Genomic DNA, 21032 nt, shown 5'->3' with positions numbered 1-21032 from the left:
CTAGGTTGTTCCCTAGGCAGTTTGCAGTTGTGGATGGGATGTGAGGGCTCAATTTCTCTGCAGCATTCTGCAAACTCAGGGAGAGGAGTGGCAAATATAAACAGCAATATTACCTTCCCTATGTTTTTATTTCCAATAATATGCTTTCTCAAATGTAATGTTTATTAAATTTATGAGAGCGGTATGGGAAGGTAAGTAAGTAATCTGATTCTTGGACCTTTAGGCAAAAGTAATTAATGGATACAGTTGGGTTGGAAACAAAGAAAATAGGCTCAGTCTTTCATCCCTGCCTTGTGAACATTTACTGTGAGCTAGACTAGATAAAAATTAATGGCTCTATGAGTTTTTCCTCACTCATCAACTGAGTACTGCACTCGGGTAGAGCAGTAATGCAGGCTGTGAAAAGATCTGGGCTCTCCTAAATTGTAGTCCCCTCTCTGGTACGGTCTCAATGTCTGGCCTTAAGCAAATCCCCTCTCTGTACTCCAGCCCTTCCTCAATTGTAACAGGGCGATGGGCCTGACGAGCACCAGTCCCCCCCGGCGGAGGCAGTAGGAGAAGGAAGTGCGGGTTATTTCCCTAGCACGGTGCAGCTGTAAAAGGCTCAATGGGACAATCTCAGGGAGATTAACCCTCACTAACCCTGTGAGTTGACACAGCCGCAGCGGTGATGAGAAGCGGGCGGGGGGGGGGGGAAGCGGCTGCTGACAAACAAGCCCCTCCACTCCTGCCTGCAGCACAGCCCCCGGCCAGGAACAGAGGGGCCCGAGATCCAGACAGGTCACTTCCTGCTAGGCGGAGCTGGCAACAAGATTTGAGGCAAAGCCTACAGCTCGACCAAGCGTCTCCTCGGAGCCATCCGCCTGCTGGGGAGCCCGGGGCTCCCAGGCACAGACCAACCCCCAGAAACCAGCCAAGGGCTGGGGGAGGAGTCGCCCCCCTGGGGCTCGCAGGCATTGACCGCCCCCCCCCAAAACACCGTGGGCAGGGGGAGAGTCTCCCCGGCCCTGCCTAGCCGGCGGCGCCCGGCTCCGTGCGCCCGGCGGGAGGGGGGGATGGCTGTGGCTCTAGCCAAGCCCGCTTCTCGGGGCTCCAGAGCGGGCCGGGGACGGCCATGAGCGGCTGGGCCCGCCCCCTTCTGCTCCTGCTGGCTGGGGCCTGCGGCCTCGCCCTGCTCGGCTACGGCGTCTACTTCGACCGGCGGCGGAGAAACGCCCCCGACTTCCAGCGGAAGCTGCGGCAGAGTGCGTGTCCCGGCCCGGCCCGGCCCGGGGAGCGGGAGGCCGTTAGGCGGGGCCGGGCCGCTCCCGCCTCCGAGCTGGCGGGGCGCCCCGTCGCCCAGGCATTAGCCCCCTCCTCTCCCCGGGCGGGGGAGCTGCAAGCACCGCCCCTGCGATGCAAGGCCCCCCCCCCCAGTGTGTGTGTGTGTGTGTGTGTGTGTTAGAGACCCTCCCCGTAGCAGTGCCAGGCCTCGGTCCCACACGGAGCGTGGGCAGGGAGGGCGCAGGGGGAACTGGGCTGAAGTGACTCCCCCCCCACCCTAGTCAAGTCTAAGGCCTGAGCCCCTTTGGCCTACAGCCCTTGGACCTTCCCTTTCACCCCCCCCCCCCTTTGAAAATAAATAATTCCTGCCTCACATAAATCCCACTCCATCACCCCAGGTGGGATTTTCCAACCTGCTTAAATCGCTTCTCATCCGTGCCCTATTTTCATAAGTGCCCCGCAGCAGCACAGCTAGGGGCGGGTAGCCGGACTCCAGCAGCGCAGACGCTTGCTACAGCCACCGACGGGGGTTTTTTCCCCCGGCGCTGGAGTGAGTCCGCCTGACGGAGAGGCTAACGGAAGAATTCTGCTGTTGACCGAGCGACAGCTACGCTGGAGGTTGGGTTGACCTAGCTGCAAACGTTTTTCACGGCCCTGAGCGCTGGAGTGAAGTCGCTCGTAATTTTTAAGTGTAGACCAGGCCTCAGGCACTGCGGAGGGTGAGCTCCACTGACCTCCAAAGAGACTTCGGCAATGTCTACACTGCCACGTTCAGTGCTAAAACTTAAGTCGTTCAGGAGTGTGGACCCCCCTCTCCCCCCCGCACGAGCGACAAAATTTTTAGCACTGAAAAGCGCCAGTATAGGCAGTGCTTTATCTCCCGCGATAAAGCTACCACCCCGCGTTTGGGGTGCGTTCTTTTTAATCGCCGGAAGAGCTCTCCGGCATCGATAAAGCGTGTCTATACTGCCCACATCACAGGGCTGCCACCCTGTAACGTGAGCAGTGTAGACATACCCTTAGTGCACCTACGTGTCTAATAATTCACTTGAGAATGGGCCCTAGACTTCTAAAACACTTAAAGCCAAATTTCTAAAGGTATTCAGGTGCCTAAAGATGAAAATCCCACTAGAGGACTATCTACAACACTGCTTATGCACCAGGGGAGTTAGGCACCTAGGTGGTTTGGAAAATCCCACTAGGCACCTAAATACCTTTACAAATCTTGGCCATAGGGTAACATTTTTAAAAGTGGCAAAGTGAATTAGGAGCAGAAGGCCATGGTTTTTTGAAAATCTCACTCCAGATGCTTACTTGTTCTAAATTCTGTCTTGAGCAAGAATTTCTGCAGAGTGTTTGTAGTAAAACATATGAGCTCATCAGCAACATAAAACTGAAATGTAGCTTGGCTTCCTTCTGATCATGATTCGGTTTTTTTAATTTGAAATATTTTGGTGTACTTAATAAAGTATCAACAAATATCTATATGGTAAATTCAACTCCCTGAGCATCTCTCATTTTAGAGAAGAGGTTGACATGTTATAGAAAATTTAACAGGTCAGTTCAAGAAGAGTTTAAAATATTTATAAATAAAAAAAATTAGGTACAATTTACCTTTGTAGGTTTCTCTCATATCTCTATCTTCCAATTATATCTGTTTTCATGTTAGAGTATCAGCACATTTTGGATGAGATAATACTAAAATGGAAGAAAAACTTTGGAGAAGCAGACTTGACAATCTTTTTGGAGTTCTGAACTATGTTAAATGCACTATGTTACATTTACAGAAAGAAGAAAAGAACGTGAAAAAGCTAAAGAGCATGATGCTGAGGTAAACCTTCAGTTTAAAAATCACTTAAACTTAGTAGAAAGAATACTAACTTAATATTGAATGTCTTTTTGGTTGTACTGATCTGAGCCAAAGCACAAAGGGGAATTAGGAACCCAACTCATTTGTGCCCTTGAAAATCTCCCCCTACACTGAGAGAGGGATTTATGGTCAAGTGTAGTACCTGAAATTAGTTTTTAACAATAACTGTTTCAAGTTGACTGTGTCCTTTTAACTCTAAGACATATTTGAGACTAAAGTTGTTTTTGATTTAGTAAATTTGTAGCACACCCGCAGCTCACTTTTACATTCATAAAGTTTTGGCTAATCTTAATTTGTTAGAGAAAGTAGATATAGTCGAAGGGTACAATTATCCACCATTAGTACTTCCTCTCCTGCCTCACTTCCCAAGGTGGGGGATGTGAGGAGAGACTCATCTACCGTGTCGTTGTGGGCATTCCCATCCTTTACTACAGCCACATCCTCAGTCACTATTGAGCTATTTTATCTTTATCATGAAGACAAAGCAATGTATGTATTCCAGAATTCAGTGCAGGGCGCAACCTTGGCTTGCAGAGCTATAATCTCCCCAAAGAGCAGCCACCGCCCTTCACCAACACCCATTTTGCACTAGCAGGCAGCACTGAAATCATTTTCACTAATATAGCAAGTTAAGATAATTCCCAACCCCAGACTACAGAACCCTGTCGTCAAACCTCTGTAGGGTTTTTTTTTTTTTTTAAACACTACTGTTTTGGTCAACAGTCTGGGAAAAGCAAAATGACCCAGGGAGCGGAGGAGGGAAATCAAAGATGTGTCAAGAAAAACAGTGACCTCCATAGGTCTGACAAATATAAGTCTAAATGGCAATTTAGAAAACAGCACTGCAAATTAATCTTTTGGGAAATCTTTTTCTTTACTACCAGTTTTCACAGTAACTACCAAGATGTCTTAGTTGCACTGATGCGTCTTATTTCTAAGCTAAAAATATTTTATAACATCTTTAGTTATGCAAGATGAAAAATATTGGAAGGGTACAGGAATTCTTTCTGCAAGAGGTGCAGCTGGGAGAACACTGGTTATCTAGAGGTAAGGACATAAGCATGGGCTCTTGTCAACAGCTGCGCAGGATGTGTGTTGCAGTTGGTTTGTTTTTCACATAAATTGCCTTGAAATGCTCAGCTGAAGTCAAGGTGCAGTATCATTTTAGCACAGACAAACTAAATTGTTTTGTCAGACCTCAAGCACATTGTACATGCAGAAGTCAGGCACTGTCTGCTCCACCTTATTTCAAGATGGTGGATAGCATGAGGCTTGATGCTGATAGGAATTCCTACACTTGAAAGTAGGCGGGGAAGGAGGCAAAGGGAAATGAAATTTCAATTAGATTTGGAGAATTAAAAGTTATTACTGGATTACAAAGGGTTAAAAGGTTTTTAAAGCAATGTCGAGAGGGATTATAGAAGGCCTGAAAGTGAGTAACTAAAGAAGATTCCTGATACATCCCAACCTCCTTCACCTTTCTCACTGCACCCTCCACCCCAAAGAGCTTTCCCCAAAAGATACAAACCCTGGCCCTAGCCCAATCACTTAAAATTACTCCTCCTTTGTTCTGCCTAATTCAGGTAGCCCCTCCATCAAGCATTTATGGAAACTTGGGTTTCTGAATAAATGAACACTTTTGCAGAAGGGGGTCTACTTTCCTCAAATACTTGTCTTTTCATTGGAAAACAACACAAAGGGTGGAGGAACGGACAGTTTTTTTGGGGGTGGGGGGGTGGGGGAATGGTATGAAAAGTAACATTTGGGGGGGGGGGGAATGTTTTCCAATCAACTCTAAAATTTAGTTAAAAATATGAATTTGCTTCAGGAGACCATAAGAAGAGCGTGGAGCACCTCACTAATGCTATTTCAGTGTGTGCACAGCCACGTCAGCTACTGCAGGTCTTGCACAATACACTACCACCACAAGTCTTTGAGATGCTTATGAGGAGAATACCATATGCAAAACAAGTACGTACACTTTAAAAAAGGTAAAGAGGAAACTATTGGTGTTACGTGTGCTGGACGCTATCTAGTCAGCAATATACATTGAAATAGATTGGGAGCTTGCAGGTTTTTTGTAGAGAACCATTGTTTGTACAGGTTTCAGAGTAACAGCCGTGTTAGTCTGTATTCGCAAAAAGAACAGGAGGACTTGTGGCACCTTAGAGACTAACCAATTTATCTGAGCATGAGCTTTCGTGAGCTACAGCTCACTTCATCGGATGCATACTGTTGCACAACTGTATCTCAATTTTTAGAACTTGTCATTGATTTTCTGCACTTTGGAACTCTGGTTCCTGTGGCTGCTGAGGTAAATTGTTTAAGCCATGAATTGTCAGGAAAGGGTAATATTTAATAAGAAAGGAACCAATACAGAAGGCTCAAGCTGGAATGATTATGAAAAAAAGACTGAGCAGCACCTCTCTGCCTTTACACTTCTAAAGAGTATTGGATTGAATACCGATAATTACTGGAATTTCAACTCAGTTCTTTAAGAGGACATGCCTGAAACTAAAGTTTGCACCAAATGGAATTTAGCAGCCAGATTGCTTCGTACAGTGGTTCTCAACCAGGGGTACACATACCCCTGGGGGTACTCAGAAGCCTTCCAAGGGGCATATCAACTCACTTAGATTTTTGCCTGGTTTTACAACAGGCTACATAAAAAGCACTAGCAAAGTTAGTACAAATTAAAATTTCATATACAATGATTTGTTTATAACTGCTCTGTAAACAATACACTGAAATGTTAATACAATATTTATATTGCAATAGATTTTTTATAATTATATGGTAAAATGAGAAAGCAATTTTTAAGTAATAGTGTGCTGTGACACTTTTGTATTTTTATGTCTGATTTTGTTAATTTTTAAGTAAGGTGAAACTTGAGGGTACACAAGACAAATCAGACTCTTGAAAGAGGTACAGTACTTACTCCTGGTGGAATTCTGTGCCAAAAAAATTAAAAATTCTGCACACTATTTTAAAATTCTGCATATTTTATTTGTAAAAATAATACAATATAATCACACCAGTTTCAATTATTTTTGGTAGTTTATTTCAAAATACCTCTCAGCAAGTATGTCTGTAACAATACAGACAACAAAAAAGATTCAGGAACTGTTTTTTGACAAGTAGATTCCTTACAAGGTATATTAATACAGAACTCTTCAGTAATAATTCATTTAAACTACAATACAGAACCATATTTCCCGCACCCCTCAGAAGCAGTGCAAAGGCTTGGGGGAGTCAGGGGTAATGGAGGAGCTGAGGGAGAGGGAAGTAAAGTACTGGTACGGAACCTGGGTATGAACTTGAAGGGTTGTTGGGTATGGGTGGGAAAAGCATGGAACAAGTTTTTGCGGGGTGGGAAGGGATTGTTAAGAAGCTTCCCCCATGCAGATCCTGGCTGACTCCTAGTTTCTCCTATTCAGTCAGGCACATCTGCCCCTGTCCCCATGTGTGTCTGTGCCGTCACCCAGCCACTCCCCTGTCTTGTCTCCCTATACCTCTTCCCCCATCCCATGCGTCTCTGTACACCCACCCAGCCACCCTGTGTCCCTGTAGCTCCTCCCCATCCCCTTGTGTCTCTGTGCCCCCACCCAGCCACTCCCCTGTACCTATGTAGCTCTGCACCTCCCTTTCCCCTGTGGCCATGCCTCTACTCCCATTCAGCCCCTGCCCCAGTCTCTCCTCCCCCACTAGCCCTTATGAGCCCCAGTCTGACCCCCTCAGAATTCCATACTGTCTGTCTCCCCATAGCTCCTGTCTCCTGACCTGGCATGACCAGCGCTGCGAAGAAGGCAGCTCTTTCTCTTCCCCCTCTGGCAGGGAGCTGCGGCTTTGTTCTACCACCACAGTGCCCTCTGGTGGGCAAAAGGCAGAACTACAGCAACATTTTGGCAGAAGCTTTTTTCTGCACAAAAAATTAGAAATCTGAGGGGCTCATTAATTATGCACGCAGCAGTGCAGAATTCCCCCAGGAGTAAATAGTCTGGAAAGGTTGAGAGCCACTGGCTTAGTAGATACCTTTTTATTTACCAGTTAAAGTGAAAATAAAATTGAGTCTGCCAGATCTTATTCACAGTAATACATCACAGTGGTTGTGTATAACTGAACAAAGCACAGACCATGTCTGTTTTCTACTCCATTCAGAATAAGGCTATTTGATAATGAAATACCAATAAACTGTCATACTACTGCATCAATCAGATTCAAGAATTATATTCACTGTAATAAAACGATGACAAAGAACCATTGTTTCCACTACCTTGAAAACACAAACATTTAATTTGCATAAATGCTCGTGTTTTATCTCAACGCTTATCAGCAGAAGATGTCATCTTGTGAGCACCTCATATATTCTACTGGCATTCTCTTATGCTGGGTAGCCTAGTAGTATTGAAAGAATAAGTCATGTATCATGTAATAAACATGAAATTAGGAGTAACCTTTGGATTACTTCTTTCCTGTGGGGGAAGTATGCAGTAGTAGTTCTGGCAGTGAATGCTGCTAATTAACATGCTCCTGTGCCACTCATGTAGGGGGAAAAAAAAAAGTAGGCCAAAATCAACATTGAGATAAACTGGTAGAACTTTGAAATCAATGGAGTTGTGCCAGCTTGCATGTGTTTTTTTTATAGCAGCTGTCTGCCCTCATACCATAAAGGCAAGTGCTACAGACTCATAGAAATATAGGGCTGGAGTCAAGAAGTCACTAAGTCCAGTCCCCTCTGCTGAGGCAGGCCCAAGTAAACCTAGACCATCACTGACAGGTGTTTATCCAACTTGTTTTTAAAAACCTTTCATGATGGGAATTCAACTACCTCTCCTGGAAGCCTATTCCAGGACTTAACTACCCTAATAGTTAGAAAGTTTTTTAATATCTGACCTAAATCTCCCTTGCTGCAGATTAAGACAAATATTTCTTGTCCTACCCTTCAGCAGACACTGAGAACAATCCATCACCATCCTCTTGCTAACAGCCCTTTACATATTTGAAGACTTATCAGGTCCCGGCTCAGTCTTCTTTTCTCAAAGACTAAACATGCCCAGTTTTTTTAAGCTTTCGTCAGAAGTCAGGTTTTCTAAACCTTGTATTATTTTTGTTACTCTCCTTTGGACTCTCTCCAATTTGTCCACATCTTCCCTGAAGTGTGATACCCAGAATTGGACACAGTACTCCAACTGAGGCCCCACCAGTGCAGAGTAGAGCAGGACAATTACCTTCTGTATCTTACATACGACAGTCCTGTTAATAAAACGAGCACGATGTTAGCCTTTTTTTACAACCGTATCACAGTATTGACTAATTCAGTTTATTATCCAGTATAACTATGACAGCGAATCATTGACAGCTACTCGTTGAGTATGGTCTTTCAACCAGTTGTGTAACCACGTTATAGTAAAATTTCATGTAGACAATGTTTCCCTAGTTTGCTTATAAGAATGGGATTTGGAACTCTATCAAGAGCCTTACTAAAATCAAGATACATCACATCTACTGCTCCCCACCATCCATTAGGCCGGTAATCTTGTCAAAAAAGGAAATTAGGTTGGTTTGGCATGATTTGTTCTTGACATATCCATGCTGACTATTCCTGATAACTGTATTATCCTATGACAACCGTTTGCCCTGGGGAGAATAGGGGAAGACTGCTGGTTAGGGAAGGCGCTTGCTCTAGCCATTCTCGAATGGGCGAGAAGATGAGAGAAGGAGATAAAGGCTTTGTCAGAATAAAAAGAAATAACTATTCACATGACCCTAGCTGATGAGGTAATTAGTCACTAACTCTTATCTGTTTGTCAGCGACTTCAAGCAGCACTGAATGAGCAGGACTGTGCAGAAGATGAGAAGGAATGAGAGATGGCAACAATGTTAAGGCAGGACTCTAGCCATCTAGCCTATAAACCCTTGTTTGGAAAGAAAATACATACAAAACTGAACAGTTTCCATTTATTGTACTTTGATTAAATAAAAACATTTTGAAGACATTTTTGTATATATTTCTGTACAGCACTTTTTGCATTAAAATTAATAGTCGTAGTGGAAGAAACAAAAAAATGGTCCTCTCCCTCCCTTGCCCCCAACGTAGTAACCAGCATAACCAGTCTGCAGGCCTCTAGAAATGGTTGTATCAACATTATTCCATTGCACAGTAAAAAAGGACCACAGAAATAGACTCTGTTCGCCAGCAGGCGATTACCAACTCTTGGTAGAGTCCATAATTGTTTCCCCAATGGTTTCCACGTGCCAAACGGTCTCTGAAACTCTGCTGTGAGCTGGTGGACACACCCACAACAGAACACCTCCACTTGTAATCCAGCAAACATTGGCACTGCTTTAAAGCAAGGTTGGAATAGAATTCTCTTTTGTTTAACGAGGTTGCCCAAGAAGTCCTGCTTTGGCAGCTAGAGCTTCATTCTGCTGAATATGATACTCCTGAAATCTCATGGATATCCTCTGCGTCATTTTTAAATATTTCTGTAGGCAGTGTTCTGAGCACGTCATCTACAGGAAAAAGGAGACACAGAAGGACCACAACAATGATTAAAGGAAAAACTGACTGAAGACAGTTTATGATGGCATATGACTAGGTGAATACACTCGTGTCCTATGCTTATGCTGCCTTTAGCCCCATGATCACTGCCCAGCCTGTTCCTGATGGGAAAAAAATGTCAAGTTTAGTTTTCAAGGAAAATATGAAAAGCTGAGTTTTCTTTTGGCATTCATTCCAATGGAAAACTACCCTAGAGAATCTTTTAAAAATGAAAGAAGTCATTATGTCTCCCTTATCCCTACGATCCTCTGAAATAAAATCTATAGTCTCCTACCTTATGGCAAAGGCCAATATTACATCAGTCGCTATTTCTTTAAATTCTGTTTGACTCACCTTCTGCCCATGGCAGCCAAATGTGGCCTAGTATATCCCGTTTATCCTAGGCTTCCATTGGGATCCCTCCAACTAACTGTATCTAGCACTTATGATGTGTACTCAGAGAACTTTTCCTAGGGCTGCTGAAATTATTCTTGTCATTCTGTGGCTCAGTTGGCTGGGATGGTAGTAAAAGTACTATGCCCATTCCATGTTCTGCACTGCATCACTTTTGCAAAATTGGTTTTACCAATCTACAGCAGGTTTCCAAAGCTATTCCTGGGCCAGTGTTGCACATGTTAGACAGCTAGCACGTCCCTACAGCCCACTGCTTCCCGCAGCTCCCATTGGCTGGGAACGACGAATTGCGGCCATTGGGTGCTGCGGGGGGCCTTGCCTGCGGATGGTCAACGTAAACAAAATGTCTCGCGGTCCACCTTTGGATTACCCTGATGGGCCACATGCTGAAGGTTGCTGACCCCTGCATTTTATGATGCTCCCAAACTAGCTGTCATTATCAAATATGAACTGATAGTTACAGTGAAAGCATACCAAGCTTGCAAACTGGTCCTGTTCCCTTTGTTTCTATCATTACCAATAAACTAGGAGTTGTTTTGATCATGTTTAGAATTTAGAAATGGGGAAAGGAGGTCTAAACTGTTGTTGTCTGGACATCAGCTACCTGGTAAAACCTGTTGAGCAGGAGTGAACTCTAGCTAAATAACTACAATGAGGGAGCCTGGAACAGCTCCAAACCATTGCTCCCAGAGGGTGTAGTATTCAGGGGATGGTGCCTTGAGAAGGGTAGACTTGCACCGGGGTTGCTGTGTGGAAAAGTGATCAAAGATGAATTTTAAAAAAATTGTGGCATTGCTCACAGGAGATTCCTGGAAGCTTTTGATATTTACTTAATATGAAACTAAAACTTGAATAGGAACGTATGAAGTGCCATACCAGATCAGACCAGTGGTCCATCTAATACAGTATCCTGTTCCCAATAGTGGCCAGTGCCAGATGCTTCCCAAGAAGGTGCAAGAAACCCTGTAATGGACAATTACATAATAAACTGTCCATAAAGAAAGTTTCTCCCTAATCCCCATCGGTTAATGATTAGCTCATGTCCTGCAGCATGGGGGCTCCTTTACAGAGTACAAAAGAAAAATGGCTAGCTACAGGTTGCTGTTTATATCCAAAAATCTTAAAAGACTCTACAGGCATGATCCATCAGGATTCTCGCCAGCAGACCAGCAGAACTCCCATTAAGAAGTTTTATCCGTGAGTGGTAGCAGGATAAGGTACAAGTCTGACCTTCCCAAGGCACTGGATGTCACATCAGCCCTGCAGGCTATAAATGTTGCCTCCAAAACATTTCAGTCAGTTCCTTTAATTGCACAGGAGGTGAACCACCCGTATGGCTAAAACAATTCAAAATGATTCATGCTTTAAAAATGGCTCCAAAAATACACAAACAGTGCAAGATGGGAAACACCCTCCAAAGAGGATGATACCAAACTCTGAGGGAAAGTGAGTGAGCATTCCAGGAGATTCTCTCTTCAGAGAAGTAGATAACAGATGGGTAATTTTCCCTTCTCCAAAGAATTCTCATTCTTATAGAGGCTCTAGGAATGCCCCAGAACAAAATATGTTGTTGCTGCTTGTTGCAGCATTACAAGGCCAATGTCAGCACCAAAAACAGGGAGGCTATTTGCATATATGTGAAGAAAAGGAGGAAGATACTGCCTTCCAAGGTCTGATGTGCAATGTCCTGTAAAGCGCCGGGCATGCACTTAGTCCTGCAACTACAAGCCTCAGGGGTCAAATTTTTTCAAAAGCTGTGATGTGGGAGATCTATTGTTTGTATGGAAGGGAGCTAAGATGAAAGAGCAAGAATCCAATCAGAATGACATCTGCACAGAAACAGAACCACAAATATATCATTGTCTCTTCAGTTAACATTTCTCACCTGCAGGCTGCCTACATACTGAAGAGCTATAACCTCTTGTAGGTTAGTTTAACTAATTTTTGATCGGATCAAAACTTTCAAAGCTGCTTATCAAATTCAAACATCATCATACAGCATTTCCACAAAAGAGAAACCCAAAATACACAAGGGCATACCTCTTCTGATTTAACCTCCCTGCTAGTGAAATCTTTCACACAATCCAGGAAACAGGTTTCTGTAAGTTTATTGTATGTCCCAAGAAACTCCTTGAACTGTAACAAATTGAACAGACATTCAATATTAAAAGAAAAGAAGACATTTTCAAACTTTTCCCACGTACAGTTTGCAATAGCTGCATATACCATTCAGTGACATTAACAGAACAGACTACTCATTTAAAGTGACAAGTCATCAGAGGTAATTTAGTATCAATTCAATAACATCATTTGATATTGACAGCTACTGTTCACCTAGATCAGATACTGTTCCATGCCTCTTGATTTGCTGATGATTAAAATAATGAAATCTTGGCTACCTTAATACTGTTCCCAATTCATAAAAGAAGTTAAGATACAACTCAGGCAACATTTTACTTGGTAATTAACTGGGGGGGGGGAGCTGCATTTCATATATGCATGCTAATAACTTCCCTACCTTTGAAAATAAAATGCTGAAACCTCTTGAAACTAGCTTCCATAAAACTCCATTGCTAAGCTTCATTCTGTTGAGGTAATGCAAGCTTCTCAAAACCATCATTTATTAATACAGTACAGCATCTTACCTGTTTGATCTGATCAGATTCTGATATTTGCCCAGCCATATTCTATTGGTCTGCAATCAGCCACCTAATTTTAAGATAACATTTGTGTCATAATTCACACCAAAACACACCTACAAGAAATATAACATTTGAAGGCTGAATAAAACTCTGCCCCTTCTGTAAGCGTAGCCAGACATAACTGTGGTTTCAAAGAAACAAGAATAAGTGGCTACTGGGTCTTAAGTTCCCAGCATGATCTGCATCTAACAAAATACTACAAGGACAGGCTTACATGTGATTTAAAGAAACAGCTTCTGGTTAAATTTGGCTCAAATTTTACATCTTATAAAAATAAAGTTTTATAAAATCTAAAACCAATAGAAATGATGCTATGATTTGTAAAGTTCCAACAGAAATAGTTTGTTGGTTTTGGATTTTTTAGCAGCCCCCTGCAATGGCTATAACAGAAGAGTCTTGTTTTAATAATCTAATTTCTTACTTATTACAAATAACCCCTTAATGAGTGACATGATTCTCATTGACAGTATCCATTTAAATGGAAGCTATCAAGTTGAAATGTAGTCAGTTAAAAAAAAAATGTCCAACATAGGGTCAGATATTACACCTTTTCAAGTCCCCCTGCCAGTTTTTGTAATTACATTTTTCTATTTCAAATAATAGAGAAGAGCAATATTAAAGAAAGATCCAAACAGGTGAAACACATTACAGAGAAAACACCAAAACTAGCTACAAGTAAAGAGCTGTCAGATACACAAAGTAAAACGGGGGGGCGGAAGAGACCTCTAGTTACCTTTCAGTTACAGCAACACTTGGATAAAAGAAACAGCACTCTATAGTATTCTAAATTGATTAAATTAATTCCACCCCCACCACTTCTTAGAAACCAGCTCATGTTTTTAAAACATTTATTGTTTTAGTCATTAGAAAAACAGTAAAACTACAAATACTTGTGCCAGTGAATCTAGTGAGTTAAATATAAGGGATTATGAAGAAGAAATAAAAATAGCATTAAAAAAGAAATGAACAACAGGTGAGGAAAAGTGAAAGCTAATGGAGTCTATGAAGAAAGAATTTAAGAAGGGATCTTCAAAAACAAAGAAATTCCTTATACAGTGTGGTAAACAAGTTAAGACTTGAGACTTTCTAGGAGAGAATAGTTCTGGTGTCTGCAATTCAAGAAGGATGTTGGTAAATTGGAGAGGGTTCACAGAAGAGCCACAAGAATCATTAAAGGATTAGTAAACATGCCTTGTAGTGGACTCAAGGAGCTCAACCTATTTAATTTTAAAAGAAGATTAAGAGGTGACTTGATCAGTCTCTAAATACCTACATGGGGGACAAATATTTGACAATGGACTTTTCAATCCTGCAGAGAAAGGTATAACATGATCCACTGGCTGCAAGTTGAAGCTAGACAAATTGAGACTGGAAAACACAGTGTAAATTTTCAACACTGAGGGTAATTAACCATTCAAACAATTTACCAAGGGACATGGTGGATTCTCCATCACTGGCAACTTTTAAATCAAGATTAGATGTTTTTCTAAATATGCTCTTGGAATTATTTTAGGGAAGTTCTATGGCTATGATCATCTAGTCTGGCTTCCTGTATAACACAATGGTCCCTTCTGGCCTTGGAATTGATGAATCTATGTATACTGAAAGCTGTTGTCTTCCTTCCCCCAATTTATACACGGCCTGAGGCTCACTGCTATCCCTCGGTGAAATTAACATTAAAAATTGAAAAATCAAATGCAGTAACACTATAAGCAAATCACACACACAAAGTTCTCACTAAATCCTCTCCACTCACACCTCTTCTGACAGGGCTCAAGTAAACAGATGAACTTTGCAGTATGTCCTAAGATCAACAGACTCTGAGGTGGTCTATGCTTAGAAGTTTTGCCAACATAACTGTGTTGGTAAGGGATGGAATTTTTTTGCCACATAGTTGTGCCAGTAAAAGCCCTAGTGGAGATGCAGCTATACGAGGTGTTTTTTTACAGGTATAGCTTATTTTTGTTCCTTCTACAGTTGCATCTACACTAGAGGGGTTTTGCCCCTTTAAACTAGTGAAAGTGGCAAAACTTTAACTGCAGATGAGGCCTCTGGATCAGGCATATCAAGGCTGGTGTGGTGGTGGGAAGAAAGAAAAGGAAAGTGAATTCCAGGGTCAAAGGCTCTCCGCTGAGAACATTCTACCCCAGGCCCCCAACGTACAAATCTGAGAACTGTTAGCTCAAGTGTCTGAGTAGATCTCAGCCGTCAGTGTTGAGCATGGGAGAAGCAGCGCTCTCAGATACCAAGAAACCAAACCAAAGGGCTCTATAGATTAGAACCTTGACTTGCACCTGAAAATAAGTTAAAACAAATCAGAAGCTAGTACGAACGTAATATGTTCTCTATGTAAAACTTCACTAAGAAAGTTGACTGTGTTCTACATTAGCTTAAATCTGATCATTAGGTAAAGGTGTTTAAAAAAATAATCTAAACTGGAGATGGCACACACAGATAAATGGTGACATCTGCATCAGATAGGAATGAGTGCAACTGCCTGGCTGAGCACAAGTTTAAAGAGTGAAAATCTAAAAATCAATCATGGCATATCACATAAAAGCTGGCTGCTTAACAATGAGCAATACCAAACTGAGCTTTATTAAAAGCACATGCCTGGGGTGGAGGGTACAAGGTATATATTTGGAGCCACCTTCAGCCTAGTAAAGTCAGAACCAAGGTAGCTCATTATCAGGGAGTGTTAAAGCCCCACCGAGAAACAGAAAACTCCTGTGTCCCTGCCAGGGTGCAAAAAGCTAATGGCCTCAACTCCCAGCACTGCCTCTTCCCCATATTTTGTATTCCGTTTATCTTTTTTTTATTTAATCAGACTTGATGGCCTGCCATTTTGTCACTTATTTAATGAGATTAGAACTGATGATTTCGTAAACTGAAGTTCCAGAAAACCTTTGCAGCTGTACTTGAAAAATAACTTTCCTTTAGAATTTAACACAACAGCACTGTCTGACTGTAAATGTCTTTGAAGCACAAATCTGTTGCCCTTACTTTTATGCCTTCCATACTGTGGGCAGTACATTAATATGGCTCTACTGCATGTCTTCAGTGGCTGTCACTGCTAGTTGGCCTTATACCTCCAAAATATACTGTCTGGTATATTAAGGTATGTTTACATTGTATATCATATCTGGTTCTAGTTGTTGTTCACATCTGGTCTTTGAGACTAAAGGAAGAATGATAAAATAAGCCATTTCTGCCTGAATTTTCGAATCTGTCTTAAGTGTTAGTCATGGCAACAATGGCTAAACTTCTTACGTGGCAGCTCAAAGCACTCAGAACGTGTCAGGTGCAACTCTTGTACTAGCCCAGCCTCAAGATGGTAGAGGACTGCTTTGGGCTAAACGTGACTGAAAAACTAGGTGCTGTGTTTTTTTAACATGAGTAACCTCAGGGGAAGGCAGATAGCCAATATATAAACAACTACACACAAGGCTGCATATGGTTAGACTACACAGCAGCATGCCCCGAGTGCCCTGGACCACCAGGGATGTGCAAATACCTAGGATAATATCACTTGTTAAAATGCTACAGAGTTGCTATTAACATTTTCAATATATCAAAAGCCATTTTCAGTGGTTTTATTAAATGTAAGAACAAAAACAGTTGAGAGTTAAAAGCTTTGTACTGTTAAGTGTAAAAGCTTTCCTTCCCCCATGATCCCCTTTCCAAAGGTAACAGACCTTGAGCCTGTTAGATCCTAATGCCTGTACACATGGCATTCCCAGCCTCTCCAGCTTTGCCTCAGAAACTGAAAAATGTTCTGAAGTTCCCTTCTGTGGGCTGCCACTCCCATTGCCATGGAAACAGCTGATCTCCAGGTAATCATAGCTTTAAGAAACCTGCTTTCTTTTTATAAAAACAGTGATTAGGTTAAAGCTTCCCAGCCAGAGCTGAGGCAATCATTTCTCTGTTTCCATGGCATGGGAGCAGCAGCAAGCATCACAGTTGTCAGAACTTCTCTAAAATTTCACAAGCGTGGGAATCCAATTTTCCCAGCTGTATATAGGGCCTTTAGGAGGCAATAGGCTCCTGAGCACAACTGTTCTGAGTAATTTACTTGGCTGAAACATTTGATTCTCATTACTGTCAGACTGGGACTGTGTGGCTAAAATCCCGGCAGTGCTGATGGATGTGAGCTATTATATGTGAAATGTGCAGAAATGTACAGTGTCATGAGGAGGCTAATTGTTCACCAAGATAATCAGCATCAGTGGCCATTACCTAATCTAGAGATTTGAAATCACTGGGAGCTGGATGTCTATTCTTCTGTACAAAGCCAAATAACAGTTTTGACAGACTATATAATCATGGCTTGTTATGAAGGTCCAGCATTAGAGCAAGCTCCAACTTACCTGAATTTACGTTACCCCTGGAACTACCACATAGTACCTTTAGGTCCATAAGTAACACTTCTGTAACTGGCCCACTGCAGGAGTGGAGAGGGTTCATTGTAAATGTATATATTTTTCATGGAGGGGAAGACTGGGGAGAAGAAGACTGTCAAATCACAGAAGGGTGTTAAAATTGGACAGTCTGGGAAGTAAGGATCATGCAGTTAAGAGTTGTCATGCTGGAGCTGAATTTAAGAACTTGTTTTTAATCGGTTGAGGTACAGCTTCAGAAATGCTTTTATTGAACCTAATCAAAGTACAACTACACAGAAAACCAGTAGGACAGAGAGTAATTCACACTAACATTAAACCAAGGCTGTGACAACACAAGACCCAGGAAATTCTGTGTTAAATGTTGGTGTACTTTAGGTCTTCCAACAGTAGGCCCAACTAACACATCAAAGAAACGGCTTTGGAGCTCCCTCTTGTGCTTGAGTCAGGGCATATGTCATCTGTACCTTTGAATTACTTTGTATTGTTTTATTTCAAAGTTTTGTCATGCTCTTAATGTAGTTACCATGCATAAAATATTTTTATTCTACATAATTCACAAATTATACTCAGACGCTGCATGGATCATGAATTACAATCCAGTGCACAAGGTCAATGGGCCAGATTCAGCCCTGAAGTAAGGTCCATTAAGGAGCTGTGCGTGATTTCTTCCACTTAAGTTCAATAAGTTCAGAGCTGAATTTGGCTTAGTGAGGCTGAATGTTAGAGATCTATTAGAAACATCTTGAACAAATTCTAAGCATATACAATGTCATTTAAAAAAATGAAACAGCTCCTCTGCTTTTTTCCTTGGGTGGTCTCCAATCAAAGTACTGACCAGGCCTGACCCCACTTATATCGTGATCTGATGAGGTCACAGCCCTAGGTGGAAAAGCTTCAGGTAAGGCAGATTTATCTTAATCCCTTCTTCCTGATATTTCACTGTGTCCTTCAGGTCTCACCTTCAACAATACATTGATTTCTTTGTGTTCACTGAGCCAAATTCCAGCCTGATACAAGTGGATAAAATGCCAATGAAGTCTGTGCAGACAGGTGAAAGGAGTCTGAATTTGGCCCATTTTCCCATCCCATTCCCAATTAGTTATTCCATACATTTATTATCTTTTGTGTGAAGTAGTTGTTCTGCCTGGAATTCCCTATTTGCTCCTAGCTTTGAAATTATATCCTTTCGTTTCTGAATCTCTTACCGGGTAATATCAAATATATCAATCCCTTTTATGAATTTTGAAAGCCTGTCTCAGGTCACCTTGAAGTCTCTTCTCTTGCATCAAGAATAAGTCCAACAGACTAACTTTTCCTCATAACTTACATTTTTCAGACAGACTTTTTTTGGTCCTGCTGAACCCTGCATCTCCTTCAAATGCAATAATATGCTTACTGTTGCGGAGTAACAAGTATCGATCAGTGCAGACATCTTACACATTACTTTTTTGCTTCCAACCTTGAGCTGATTATATTAGTAACATTTTTTTATGCCCTCAGCTACCATAGTGCTAATACACTAGATGCCCAGATTTCTCCAGAAGGGATAAACAGGTAGTGTGGTGTAGACATAAAAACTATTCTGAGACATGGCTGTATTGTGGAAAAAAGCTGCTGCATGGATGCATCTCCTCCATGTTTGTTGTAAATGAGTCTCATGAAAGTATGTTACAAACTGGTTACAAAAACAGTTGTAATTGTGGAGTGCCTAAACGAGAACTGTAAATAAGGATTGTGAAGATGCAAAGAGGACTGATAACACAAATTATGAAAATCCATTCTTAAAGCATTGTATTGAGAACCATCATGGCCTAGTGGATAAAGCACAGGACTTGGGACTCAGAAGACCTGGGTTCTATTTTCAGCTCTGCCACTACATTGCTGGGTGGTCTTGGGCAAATCATTTTACATTCCTGTTTCCCTCAGTTTCCCTGTCTGTAAAACAGGGACAAAAATACTCTGACCTTCTTTGTACCTTGAGATCTATAGATGAAAATCACAATGTAAGAGCTAGATATTAGTGAGAACAGCAGTATGAAGCCATAGCAGGGCCTGGTCAAGTAGAGATTTAATATCTGAGATTGTCTATAGCAATAGACATTTAAGGGTTGACATATTCTTCCTAAAGTAGCCAATCTATGAGCTCTTTGAATTACAATCTGAAGGTTTTATTTAGTGGAAGGAGACAGCAAATTTCTCAAATGGAAGAGAAAACATTTTCCTTCATTTTTTTTTTACTTAGGTTGTTTTTACCCAATTCCCTAAAATTAAACACACGTTATCATAGACACAGACTCACAGACTTTAAGGTCAGAAGGGACCATCATGATCATCTTCTAGTCTGATCGCCTTCACGTTGCAGGCCACACCCTCACCCACTCACTCCTGACATATAAAATACTATATGGATTTTTTTTAGGAAATTATTAAAATGTACCATAAAAGTAAATAACCATGAGATAACTACTGTATTTTGGAGAAGTTCTCTGGGCTGTAGTCATAAAGGAGGTCAGACTAGATGATCACAGTGGTCCCTTTTGGCCTTGGAGTACATGACCTTGATAGTAAATTATTACAAAGCTCTTACACTTGTACACCTATCTTGGGATATCACATTTATTTCCATGCTACTGGGAGGGCCTCAAAGCCCTAGTGCACCAAGGACCCTCCTATCCTTAGCCTCTGGAAAATAACAGTCTAGTCTCCACTAATACTTTGGTCTAACGTTGAGTGTAGCGTGTGGGTGCTGTTGGTGGCCTATGATATATAGGAGGTCAGGCTAAATGATGGAGTGGTACCTTCTGGCCTTAAACTCTATGACCATGACTACATTTACACCAATTCTTCAAAACGCTAAATCTATTTGAGGGTTTTAGATCACTCCTGGAGCACCTGCCACATAAAATTGCTAGCCGCAGCAAAATCTCTCGTGGTCCCGAAGGAGTCTTTGTTGCTTCTCCCTTTTCAGGCTGAAAATCTGATCTCCTCTGAAGGTTTCTGCCAGAGCCCGATCCCCTGGGCAGCCAGTCTGTTCCCTCGGTGACATGAGTCGCCATGAGCCGTACACCCGGGCCGCAGCCACGTTGGGGAAGGAAGGTCACTGCCTGGGAGTCCCAGCGGAGAGCCCGAGCCACCGCCTGGTGCCAAGGACACGCGAGGAGGGGGCGATGGAGAGCGAGCCCGGCAGCGCCCTGAGCCTCCCCAAGGACCGACAGCCCTGCCCTGACCCCGCCCGCCCCGGGGAAACTGAGGCACGGGCTCCCACCCCAGTCACACAAACAGGGCCAAGGATGGAACCCAGGAGTCCTGACAGCCAGGCCCGCTCCCCTACTCACCCGCTCCGCGCCCAGCGCCTCTCGACACGTGGGGGAACCGGCAGCCTCAGCTCCTCCTTCCGCCCCGCAAATTCGCTACGTTTCCCCCCACCTCACGCCGCGTGAAGACGAATCGGCACATAGGGATCCGCTGACAGATTTACCTTGGGCCGCGGCACAGGGTGGTGTAGCATTGTAAAGTGTCCCCCATGCCCCGGGCGTGCCTGGGGGGCCCACACAGTACGGCGGGGACAGCCGTACCGGAACACGATGCACCCGGAGTACAGAGCTGAACCACAGGCAGCTATTACAGCATTATAGCGGGGAACGGTTGGTTGTATCGCGTATTTGTTCCACCCGGACAGTAAAGAAAAGGGACCGCGCAGCGGTAGTGAATGGCCTTCCCGTGGGAGGCAGCTTTACGCATGCGCCCTGGATATGCGGCGTCTCGCGCGCAAGGCCGAATCTCTTCCCCCCCCCCCCCCCCGCATGCATATTGATTCTGAGCTCCCGAAAGCCTGCAGTAGC

General features: G+C 42.8%; 2 protein-coding genes across 3 annotated transcripts; one reads left to right on the top strand and one right to left on the bottom strand.

Annotated features, from left to right (window-relative positions):
• The first annotated feature begins 680 nt into the window (after nt 1-680).
• TOMM20L (translocase of outer mitochondrial membrane 20 like) lies at nt 681-9129 on the top strand. Its single transcript, XM_073349991.2, is given in 6 exon segments — nt 681-1110; nt 1113-1244; nt 3051-3094; nt 4099-4180; nt 4962-5104; nt 8945-9129. Coding segments are annotated over 6 exon segments (510 nt in total). The 5' UTR covers nt 681-1055; the 3' UTR covers nt 8999-9129.
• On the bottom strand, nt 9078-20801 carry TIMM9 (translocase of inner mitochondrial membrane 9). Of its 2 annotated transcripts, none has more exons than XM_073349995.2 (4): nt 20669-20801; nt 12734-12797; nt 12129-12224; nt 9078-9646 (listed from the first exon to the last, which is right to left on the bottom strand). In XM_073349995.2, the coding sequence occupies exons 2-4, from the start codon at nt 12770-12772 to the stop codon at nt 9512-9514; spliced, it is 270 nt and encodes an 89-aa protein (XP_073206096.1). In that variant the 5' UTR covers nt 12773-12797; nt 20669-20801; the 3' UTR covers nt 9078-9511. The 2 variants fall into 2 exon arrangements, with proteins under 2 accessions (XP_073206096.1, XP_073206095.1); XM_073349994.2 differs by lacking the exon at nt 20669-20801 and adding an exon at nt 20526-20642.
• Nucleotides 20802-21032: the final 231 nt, after the last annotated feature.

Source organism: Lepidochelys kempii, chromosome 6 (assembly GCF_965140285.1).
Source record: "Lepidochelys kempii isolate rLepKem1 chromosome 6, rLepKem1.hap1, whole genome shotgun sequence".
Lineage (NCBI taxonomy): Eukaryota > Metazoa > Chordata > Testudines > Cheloniidae > Lepidochelys > Lepidochelys kempii.
Note: the sequence above shows the minus strand (reverse complement) of the source record. Positions and strands in the feature narration are given on the sequence as shown.